The sequence below is a fragment of the Botrytis deweyae genome (assembly GCF_014898535.1).
Source record: "Botrytis deweyae strain B1 chromosome Unknown BDEW_008, whole genome shotgun sequence".
Lineage (NCBI taxonomy): Eukaryota > Fungi > Ascomycota > Leotiomycetes > Helotiales > Sclerotiniaceae > Botrytis > Botrytis deweyae.
The window spans coordinates 1425786-1437708 of record NW_024066215.1 but is presented as its reverse complement, the minus strand read 5'-3'; the positions used below and the strand labels follow the sequence as shown (position 1 = coordinate 1437708).

The window sequence follows — 11923 nt, the reverse complement described above, 5'->3', positions numbered from 1 at the left end:
GAAGATATACACGACATATTGAGATGCAGAACAGATTACCACAGATCTGGCAAGTTTAAGAGCGTTCTTTTGGGGCTGGGGAAGGGAGTCTATCCCTTCTTGTCAACGATCAAGTGGCATATATTGATCGATTTGCATCTGTAGTAGAATATAAGGTAAAACCAATGTGGGTAGTATGTACTTACTATGAGATGCAAGAAGCCTTGATCTCGGAAGTTCATGAAAACGTATATGGAAGTCAGTGTGTAAGTATATGTGTGTGTGTGTGTGTGTGTTTCGATGCAATGGCTAAAGGATGGGTAGTCCCGCAATTGGGATTTAACTTGGGCACTCTAATACACCCTGGGTCTCCAAGGTCTCCTTCTGCAGGAGCTACTCGATGTGATGTGATGAAATGATGAATTTTTTTTGAATGATGGGATGGAATGGATCATAGATGGAAGAGATGGCGAATAACCGAACGTTTACGTGCTTGCATGTTAGAAGATGGAGATGGAGTTAGATACGAGTACTCTTTACAGGAACATACCTCTATGATCTTCCTTATTTGTGGAACATGTCAAAATTATTAAAAGCTTAAAGGTGGATTTCTTCAAAGATTAATTGGCTACAACTGGATGATCCTCATTTGTATCCCCGTATATGTACTTTATATCAGGCAAGAGAGTTCTCGGAAGATGGCTTGAGGATGGTTAGAACTTAGAAGAGAGTCAAAAGGACTGAACTCATTTTGATTGTTATATCTTGATACTTCAGGGTTTCTTCACTCACAACGCGCCACGCATTGCGTATCATATGTTTCTGGTTCAGCTACCTAGGTAGTTTGATGTTTCTGAATCTTGGAATCTTTGATACTCTACTCTACTCTACTTGACTCTACTTGACTCTTATTAGTTCACACATATGCAAGTAGACTGCAATTAGACGATGTGATTACATATCTGTATACACTGCACTGCACAACGGTCTAGGATCTCAGCTCGACATGCCTCCAGAGTTCCATTGCAGGTTCTTCTAGAAGATTTAGACGATTGGAAGATTAGAGGATTTCCTATTAGAGATCATGTAGGTTAATGGGGTCCCAAAATTCCTGTCTAATCTTCCTTGTTAGTGAGCACACTATACGGATTTCAGAGTAGTTCAACTGTTTTACCCTTTCCAGCCCTTGCTCTTGTTCTTGTGCCTGTCAATTTCAATTTTTAGTTGCCGCTTCCTGCGGATGTTACCACTTTTAGTCTACCAAACTATTAAGACCCTGCTTGACCGACACCGACACCGACCCCTACTCTATACTCTTTACTGCACCCAAAAATCACTCCATTGATTTGATTTCAACCACCTGACTGATTAGATGGGTGGATCTCATTAGGAACAGTTGTCTTCCGAAAATATCATCAATTTGTTTGTTGCCACTTTTAAAATGGTAAAACACGATGGCAAGATGCTTGGAGAGAGATGCATCGAGAGGAAAGAAGATCGAGGGCGAACGTACCAATCTCCCCTCGACCGCCTCGATACAGTTATGGTTACATTGAGCTGCCGAGTAAAAGATAAAAACAGCAATAACAAGATTTCATCATGTCGAACCAACTTCGGTACTTTGCCAGTTTTCCTATAATCTATCCTTGCATCCTCGGGGCTCTTATTCCTACCCTCCAGTTCCGATGAAAAGCCTACAGTATGGGTAGAAGGGTTTTCGCTTTAATCTCCTATGCCGAGTAGGTCAGCAGTGGCCAGGGTTCGAGTACAGATAGGGGGGCCGAGGGGGGCATCCTCCGCGGCAAACATCATGGTGAAAGCCAAATCCGTACACAATCTAATTAGCACAGGCCTCATTCCCCCATACAACATGGCCACCTATCACGCACGCACAGGCAATGAGGTCCCAATTGTGAGATTCGATAGATCGAGAGGGGCAGTTCCTATAGTACTTTTCTTGTTCAGATCCACGATTCAAGATGGGCAATACAATAGAGTTCATATCCGCAATGCCGAACGCAACTCCGGGGTACTTGGCAAAGCGATCAGAAAAAAACACTTCAAGCGCCGACAATAACCTTTTTGTTATTCAAGCACCGCATCGAGCCTCTATAACTTGGCAAGATTCATAAGGCAAGAGGTTCAGATATTGTTATCATGTTCATTGGATATAGTTCCACCCGGTGGCCGGGCTCATGCAGGAACAATCGAGAAGAGAAAAGTTCTCGAAACTCATTCACCTGCATACATACAAGTAGTATGCAAGTCATCTTCAGTTCATTTAAACCACCTGGCACCTTCCTCAACCTTCCATCTCCTGCATAGAAATATCTGAAACGGAAATTGCAAAGGGGTTCGTCATCTCATCTCTCGTTGTGTTTGATTATTCCGACCACCTGCATATCACTGTTCCATCAAATCAAATGCGAATTTCTTCTTACAATTACATTTTTGAGTGCAACTACTTTTGCTCAGCGTCACATGCATATTAAAGTCGTGGCGCCTAAGTACCGACTTTTCTAGAAGGATTCGAGAATTTCCGAAAAAATATTTTGAATGCAGAAGATATGCACGGTAAATGAGGGCATGAACTGGGATGAATTTCTTCTTTGGAATACAAACACCAACACCTCATTTACGATGAGATTATATTTGAGACTCATGCATGAACAAATTTGCAACACGAGGTTTGATATCGTTTTTGGGGGCGGTGGTGACATTTGGAATTCCAAATCGTAGCACAAGCAGGGTTTCCCAATAGTTCGGATTGCAGTCCGGCAATGAAAAGCTTTAGGATTCGGCATCCAATCGGAACATTCGAATGTCTTGATGTGTTGATTCCATTTCGAATGTTGAATTGCGTTTGCGTTTAAATACTGAAAGCTTCCATCTAGTCTGCCAACCCGGACTAACGGATACCTTGACCACAAGTGGTGTGAATGTTTGACTAGACTCCCGAGTCTCATAGGGTATCATTGGCATCTTTTGATTTTTAATTGCTTTCACATTTGTCCTTGCATGAAGATAGGGGAGGAATCGTCGATTGAAATTCTTTCGCGAGCTATTTCTTTAATAGCATAGATTGAAAACGACATTGGCACTCTGCGGATGAAGATTCCGGACCTCAGTATCATTGTGCTTGACTTCAAAGAACAAGTTTGTTCGCTGTAACGTCAAAGAGTTGCCTAATCCAATATGTTACCATTCCGTCCCTTCCGTCTCATTCTAAACCTTGAGGTAAAGCCCTCTCTCCCAGCTACTTCGGTATAACCGTCCCATCAATTCACACATGTAGTCTCCTCGCCATGGTTTTCCCCAATTCTTTAACACTATGATATATCTATCTTGTGTATCCCACAAACACAAATAGCCATTCTCCTTAACCTCATCCTCCCCAATACCACGGCCCCGTATTCCTCAGCAGATACATATTATACGTGTATCCCATATTCGAATACAATGGATAAGAATACGCACTTGCAAATCCATACCCATCATATGATTACCAATATGGAGAATGAGTATTCCCATCCGGACATGAAGCTCCGGGTGAAAAATAATGAGAGGGGTAAAATCTTGCTTGGGGCTGAAATCGGCATTGAGTTTGAGCCTGAGCGTGAACTTACGATTGTGTACAATATCTTAAATCACATCTCTGCGGATCCATTATGTGAGCCCGTGAAATCTGAGCAACTTGTGCTACCTGCCTGGTCCACAGGGTATCCAATATTCCGAACTGCCGTCCAACAACATAGGGGTTTGAATGTCTGAAAGTCATTAGAAGTTTGAAAAGAGTTCAATAATTCAACATCTCAGATGATTTGAATGTTCTAATTGGTTTGGGAAATTATTAACTTTTTTGTTGGACTGCAGTCCGGACTGTTGGACACCCTGCTTGTGCCCTGCGCAGTATGTACCGGTAGATATACAATAAGAGCCCAGATATCCATATTCATATACACTAGTGTTGGTGGTAAATCTACCTATACTGATAAAATGCATACAGATATACTAAATCCAGATTTGAGATACCGATTCGATTGCGATTATCTCGGAGGGTAGGATTTGGAGGATATAGAATTTGTTTGGACGCGTGGGCTATGCGTTGGTAGGGAGGAAGGGGTAGGGATGGCGAGGGAGGAAGGTAAAGAGATGAGTAAGAGGATGGGAGGAAATTTTTGCTGAGAGGTGCGTGTAAGAGGTGCGTGTATGTATGGAGGTATTTGTTTAGATTTGATGTGATCTGTATGATGTGATCTAATTGCTTGAGAAGCCCTGTGTATATCTTTTTGAATCTGGGGGTTGAAAAAAGTAGATGCCCAAATGCTTCTGGATATTCTGTATCGTATTTTGTATGGTGAATATCATGAAACGACTTGAAGCCAGAAACTTGAAGGCATTTGATTTCAGTGTGACTGACGTTGAACTACGAATGTGAGGCTAAATTAACTTCCATACCGGCTATCCCTCCCCCCTCTCTTGATGATGATTCAGTGTCGGCTATAGATCGTCTCTGAATGTACCAGTTTGACTGGTGGATTGTAAAATCATATGGTATATCGTAGAAGGCGTTAAATAGTGAAAACAAATATTCACTTTTACTTTTCGACGATTATTCACAGATCATGCTCAAAGTTGACATATTCACCAACAGATGATATGACCTTCAATAGAACGAAAAAATTAGGACGTCGAAAATATGCACTCTTTCCAATATGCGAAATCAAATAAGACAATTAATATCGCGAATTCAAAATTTAAGGAGTATTCATTTTTGGCAAAAATCAAGTTAATGCAGGTAGGTATCATGATATAATATCCTCAAAGTATTATTCTAGTTAAGTGTAGGTATTGGATTTTCCGTACTCATAGAGATAACCGGATCAGCCTCGAATACAATTTAACCGATGTACAGAGTATCCATGGATCTCCACGACATCAATTCTGTCATTCAACTAATTTTGCACATTCACTGACTACTTACATACTGCTCTAAAATGAACTACGACTTTAGAGAGAATCTAATATAAGTGAGAGTCTAAAGGTCTCCTTGATCCTGTCAATAGACACGTCAAAAAGCTTCCATACTTTTCTTTCCTACAAGACCTGGTGTTGACCTTCTAAAACCTTTTCCATTGAATAGACTCACAATATCTATTCACCAAATCCTTCCGATGATTCTATACAAAAAGTCTGCAGCTAGAACAATACCGCTATCTCATTCCCTTCTGCTGAAACGAGATACCCAAAAGACAGCTAATCGGTAACATGCTTCCTTTCTCCCCACACGGTAAACACCACCACTATTTAATTCCATCAATTCATTTTCGAATCTTCATTGAGTCCTCCTTAGATTCTCCAGGCTTGAAATATTTGACCCCCAGGATATATGAACATGAATAGCATACTCCCTCTCAACCTCCCTTCGCTAGAAAGGCAGAAGTGCAAACGATGATTTCCTTTCCTTTTCCTCTCCAATCATCACTATTCCATATCAAAAGCATTCCATTCACAAGTCTAATCCATTCCACAACTCCACTTTAAACCCGCGATCCCGTTCCACCCACCCCCATCCTTCTCATCACCAAAAACTTCAAACTCCCACAACTTCCTCAAATCTCAACTAATTTACACATTTTCAACTGCAAAACGTTCCTCCTAGACCTCCAGACTCGCAAAAACAGAATGAGCTCCGCAGGGATCGAACCTGCAATCTTTTGATGGAGAGGACTGTTATTTCTAACAGAAGTCGAAGTCAAACGCGTTGCCATTGCGCCAGAAGCCCGAGCCGATTTGATTGGTAGGGGCGCTTATTTTTTGTGTATATTGTGTGCAATGAGAAAAACGGAAAGACGAAGATCAAATAGGTATAGTGGCATTTAGTGTAAGTGGAGATACGAGGTTGAGGTGTCGGAGTGGGAGAGGACAATACTGTTTTAGCACCGGCAAGAAAATAAGCGTGCCGAAGTTTTCTGTATATGAGGCACTTTCATGCTGTAAGAGATTGTAATAGATTAGATTGTACGATATAGTTGTATCCTAATGAATGGTCTTGTATGTCAAATTCGGGTTGTATAAAGATTTTGAAGTTCTTTAACATTGTGGAAGGGGATTTGGACAGAGGGGGTTAGCAGCTCACCCCCTTCCCTTAGCGATGTAAAGAAAATAGTGAGAGAAGGTGAAAAGATGATTAAAATTCTGGGGTAGATTTTCAAAACTATGTATGCCATGCATACAAGAAGTTTGGAAATCGAAAAGAGACATTTTGATATCGATGTAATGGGGATGTGTTTGGGGTTGACCCTTCGAATTCACGGGATGAACGAGCTGCACACCAAACAAAGCTTATGGACAATGGATGTTCTAAATGCTTTCAATGTTCCAATTCGAACATAACAATCGAATACTTATTGTTTACATTCGGGTTAGATAGTCAAATGCATTCAATGTTTCATGGCAGCACAATCATTCAAATATATATTCGAAAATTGTTTTTACGTGATTTATTTTGTTCATAGATCTCCCCCCCAGATGAATGTGTTTGTGAGAGCTCAAGTATTGTAACCAGCAGATAGACCTCGAGTAGAAATAATAGTATACAGAATAGGTGATTTAACGGAACTCAATTATACGGCTTTCAATAGCAAAGAATAAAATGCTCCTGTATTTTCATATCTCATGCAAACATAACACATGTCCCACTCCATTCATCTAAGCTTGCCCCATTCCAAAACGCTCTATATACCACACTTATCTACCTATCTGCCCCTTGTCTATCTATCTACCTCTTCATAGCATCCAACATTTCACCCCTAACCTTTCTTTCTTTGGCCCCCTCACTCAAGCTTCCCAAACTTCTCAAATCACCAACTACATCCTTTGCCTTTCCAAAATAAACCTCTTGTAACAGGTTTCTCATCTTCAACTCCATATCCTCGACAAGTCTTCCAATATTAGCTATATGTTCCGCATCATCTTGAATTGGTAAATCTGCTTCAATTTGTCGTGTCATGTTTCCGCTAAGATCCATTTCGCCGAGCTCATTGCCATTGGTAGAGAGGGAAAGAATTACGGTAGATGTGAGCTTGTAATGGGCGGTACGAGCACGGTCAACAGCTTCGAATACGTGAATGCTGTCCCAAGAACCGGCGGAGTTGGACGATGAAGGTGCAACTATGAATATCGAATTAGCTTCCATAATAAATGACCACCTCTCAATATACCAGATATGACGACTCAAAAAGTATCAAAAGAAATAATTCTCACCTTTCTTCAATAAAACCACACCCGCAAATCCATCATCCAAGTTCCAGAAATAAACACTACTAACACCACCCTCATAATATAACTCCCTGTAAACATCAAAAGCCTCATTTGCTCTAATCTCCATTTTTCTGACCCGTTCACTAGGAACAGCACCTTCTCCAGCTCCATCATTGTTTCCCTGATCATCAATACCACCAGGTGTTGTACCACCTACAGGTGTCTCGAATTCACCACTCCATGGGGAACGATAGCTATCGCCATCACGGTTATAATCGCAGAGAAGGTAATCGCGACCAGTTTTGCGACAGCGAGAAATAGTAAGAGGTTGATCGACAGAGCTCAGGAGATCTTCTGTCAAGGAGGGAACGAGGTCAATAAGAGAGTTTAAATGGGTGGTGGTATGTTTTGGGTTGAGACGGCGGAGGAGATCCCTGTAGAGGTTGATCAGTTGGTACGTTCCGTAAATGAGTTTTCATTCGCAGATTTCGAATCTTGGGCTAAGAAAAAGGAAGCAACAACTTACAGCGCGCTATCAAATTGATCGACTTCTGCCATTTTGAAGGTGGTTGTATGAAGTATGGAGCTTGCGTTGTCAATGTTGAAGATGGAGGGGTTGACGTTAGAGGTACGTTTTAGCGAAAGCAAGGGTCTGATTAACGATAACGACTATTTGATGTTCGCAGATTCTGAGGAAACTTTAGGTATGGATATTCATTAAAAAATGGTAAGTCGGGATATTTGCAAGCAACATTATTTATTGCATTGAGAAATTATGTATATGCTATTTTAGGCGTACATACATACAACATTGAGTCAAAAAGACCCAAGCAAGAAAAATCAGCTATATGCAACCCATCCATTCACCGTCCTCCTGTTTGGACCAAGTTCCCTCCATCAGAGTTTCACCCATACGCCAGAGTTTAACCACCACCCCTTTGAAAGTTTCCCGGACCAATGTAATAACTCCATTGTAATGAATCATGACCCATACTTATCGTACAATGCGAATGCAATGCAAACCCAGGAATCCATTTTACAAATCCAGTTCCGATTCAGAATCTTCAGCATAACCACTCGTTCTCTTAGCTCTTCTATCGCGTCTCCAAGGACTACCAATATCTTCGTCTGGACCCGGCAAGCTTGGGTGATCCTTTTCATATTGTACTCGAAAATCCCAAGCATCTTTATCCCATTTCGCCGACTTTACATTATATTCCGTAACAGCATCTTGATAAATCTGCTTTCGTTCGAGAGCCTTGTCAACATAAGGTTTCTTTACATCCTCTGGAGCTTCATTCCACATTTTCGTGATCATTTTCTTAACTTCGTTGGTGATCGGTTTACCTTTCCCTGGTCGTCGTCCTTCCTCGCATTTCCTTTTGGCTTCCTCCCATGTATCTTTACTATACATCTGATAGGAATTAGAGTGGTTCTTTGAAGGTTTCCAAGGTCGATCACCAAGCTTGGCATATATCGCATTCCATATTTCGATTTCATACGCTTCGAGACGAGCTTGCTTCGGATCCTTGGGCACTTCAATGGCCTCGGCCTTTCTCTTTGACGCCGACTCTTTGGGTGGAACAAGACGTTCTGGTATTTCTATTGGTCCAATGATAGACTCTAATACCTCAGAGGCTGCCCTGAGACCCGATATGTAAGCTCCATGAACAGTGGCTGGATGTGTACCACAAGTATGCTCTCCACCAAAGAAGAGATTGCCAACAGGCTTTGCCATAACCCCATAATCATCACTTTGAAAATTTGGTCCTGTGTAAGAGTAACTGCCGCGAGAGAATTGGTCTTGACCCCAACGAGTAACAATTGACTCTACAGGCATAGGAATATGATCACCGAAAACTCCTCGTAGAACGGTTGTAGCCTCAGTTACCAATTCTTCGTTTGAGGTCTTCTCTGTGTAAAATGCTGCATCGCCAGCCATGAGAGCTAACAGAGTTGGCACGCCGGAAGTGTTGGTGCAATTGAACCACTGAAAAAATCTTCCTCTGTGTGTGAAGTATTCTCCTTGTTCCAAACTGGACTTGTTGGGTGGATTACGAAGGGTCCCAAAGATATCTCGGCTTTGATCCCAGAAAGGCTCTTTGAAGACCAATATGACTTTATTGAGGATTCCATATCCAATTCGCTGAATTGCTCCGGTTTTCCATGAAGGTAATTTGGGTTCGAATTCGATCTTATTCTGCTTCAAAACACCCAGTGGGATAGTGGACACGATATAATTCGCCTCGATTGATTCGCCATTTTCACAGTCAATCCTACTTGAGGAAATAGTACCATGAGGATTATAACAAATGCGTTTTACTGCACTCTTCTTCTTCACATCCAGTAACCGGGGAAAATTCAATAGGCCTCGGGGGACTTGTTGGTAGCCCCCTGTGACCATTGTATGCTTGCCTTCCCATTCATTACCAGCATCTAGATCCCAGCCCCCCAGACTTAATTTATTGCAAGTAATCGCATTGCTATATTCAAGATTTGCAACATGCCAATTGATAAGTCTGAGATCGAGGGGTGTGAAATCAATCATTCTCATATATTGTCGAATCGCGTCATCGAATACCGACCCAAGTGTAGCATTCTCCTTACTCGTCGAGCGTTCAAGGTCGAGGTCAGATTCAATACCGATGCCATCCCTAAGCTGCCATCCAATCTCGCGAGCTTTGTAAGCAGCAGTATGCACGGCTGGAATTCCTGGCTCCAAATGAGCTCTGCCAGTGAGCCTATCCGATGCCACAGGCACCATTTCTTCGGCAGCAGATGACTTTTCACTTGCTGCAGACTGCGGGGTAATACTGGCTCTGTTCTCAACCTCGCTGATGGTTCTCGACCCATCCCCATTACCATCGCGTCCTGCTTCTAAATGGTCTCTATCACCATCTATAAGAGGCGGTAGTGGGATCTTAAATTTATACTCGCCAACACGATCGAGAATGTAATTGAAAAGCTTCTCGGCTTGTTGGTCGCGTTGGAGGTCAACTGGGTGGCCATCATCATATATCGTGGTATCCGGCTTCAACGGATGATAAGGTAGCGCCAGTTGTCCTCTTACGATGATATTCAAAGGATTGCCACGATCAAATCCAGTAATAATCATGCCACCCATTTCTGCGGTGTATCGACTACCAGGAAACAGAGTTGGATATTCTGGTCGTGATTCGAATTGACGGGAGTAAACTCTTCCACCAACTCGGTCTCTGCCTTCAACTATGACTACACGAGGTAATGCCTCACCCATTTCATGGAAACGATGTTCGAATTGGGCAAAGAGACTTTCTAATTGCCTAGCGCAACCTAAGCCAGACATACCAGCTCCAATGACAGCGACGGTGCGCCTAGGTCCAGTTCCTTGCATCTCGCTTTTATCTATCTTGGACTCTGGATTCTCGAGACAACCGTAGTTGATGTAACCACGCCTAGATAACCATTCGTGACAAACCCGAGCAGTTTCAAACCAACGGGCGTCTCTTGCACACCCAATAGCTTCATCTCTCATTACATGTATCGAGGGATTACGTGTCCAGAGCCGGAGTATTCCATTTCTGATATTGAGATACGTCGTGACCTGTTGATGGCTTATATGCCCACGTAACATATGATACTCCTCTGGATGTAGAGTGTATGGACTGAGTCGTGACGATTCTGCTGCAGCAATACATTGTCTGGCATATTCTGCTGGATGAACATCCGTAGGTATCGATTCTTTCGGACGTACATTATATGTCGGTCTATTTCCACTCAAGGATGACGCCTTTGTAACAACCCCGGAATTTTTATCGACTGTTGGAGAATTAGGATGGCTTGACAATGAGGACAGTGAAGAGGAACCATCATCATGATCTGTAGTCATTGAAGAGGCTAAAGAGTCTTGAGCGCTTTCGGGCTGTAGGTGTATGTTGCCATCCGACGCGTGTTTTAATTGGCGCGCAGCTCTACTAATAAAAGCCAATTAACATTGACAGCTCAATTGAGAACTTCAAAAGACAAGAGGAGATGATTCATCAATACATACTTCTTATCGCCGTTAGTACTAGGTTTAGGATCTTTGTTGACCCTTGCACGGGATTTGATATCAGACTGGAAATGATCAGTCGAGGTATCAACGATAATGGTATGCTCAAAGTTCTCAAAAGTAGGTTGCGTTTCAATGGTGTCGATTGTTGCATCGAAGCCAGGAGTAGATATAGTACCCGGGGTAGATGAATCTCTTCGGTTCTCCGTAGACTCAAATATGGCAAGATGGGAATCTAATTCTTGAAATCCCATCAATGTATCGTGACCCAAGTCATCTTGTTGACTTATCTGGGCATCCATCGTGGTTGCCATGCTGGGAGGTCCAAACCCGGTGACTTCTTCCTTGGAATGCTTTGATATAAAAGTATGTTCGGAGGCTCAGAGTTGCGAGACGACGAATTGCCCATGAACAGCCTCAAGCCACGAGCCGAAATAACCCCTTATTATTGTCCAATTCGATATAATGTACTCTCAAATATCTGTTCTGGTGGTGTTAGAACCTTCATATAACTAATATATAGAGATGTACGTCTTACACGTGGATTGGCCTCACCTCTATCATTCAACATATTGCGATGTATGTCGTACACCGCACCGAGTCTCATGTGTGTAATTCTCCCTATGTCATCAGGAGTCGCAGGCGAAAGTT

The 11923-nt window shown here is 42.3% G+C and overlaps 3 protein-coding genes across 3 annotated transcripts; 1 reads left to right on the top strand and 2 right to left on the bottom strand.

Annotated features, from left to right (window-relative positions):
• Nucleotides 1–1849: 1849 nt before the first annotated feature.
• EAE98_004614 (uncharacterized protein) lies at nt 1850–2056 on the top strand (the record flags this gene model as incomplete). Its single annotated transcript, XM_038952234.1, has 1 exon — nt 1850–2056. One exon carries the CDS (start codon nt 1850–1852, stop codon nt 2054–2056), a length of 207 nt encoding a protein of 68 aa, XP_038811770.1.
• A 4479-nt stretch (nt 2057–6535) lies between these two features.
• On the bottom strand, nt 6536–7800 carry EAE98_004613 (uncharacterized protein; the record flags this gene model as incomplete). The annotated part of the gene is made up of 3 exons (XM_038952233.1): nt 6536–7152; nt 7246–7676; nt 7769–7800. 3 exons carry the CDS (start codon nt 7798–7800, stop codon nt 6761–6763), a joined length of 855 nt encoding a protein of 284 aa, XP_038811769.1. The 3' UTR covers nt 6536–6760.
• Nucleotides 7801–8278: 478 nt separating this feature from the next.
• Nucleotides 8279–11586, bottom strand: EAE98_004612 (uncharacterized protein; the record flags this gene model as incomplete). The annotated part of the gene is made up of 2 exons (XM_038952232.1): nt 8279–11195; nt 11273–11586. 2 exons carry the CDS (start codon nt 11584–11586, stop codon nt 8279–8281), a joined length of 3231 nt encoding a protein of 1076 aa, XP_038811768.1.
• Nucleotides 11587–11923: the final 337 nt, after the last annotated feature.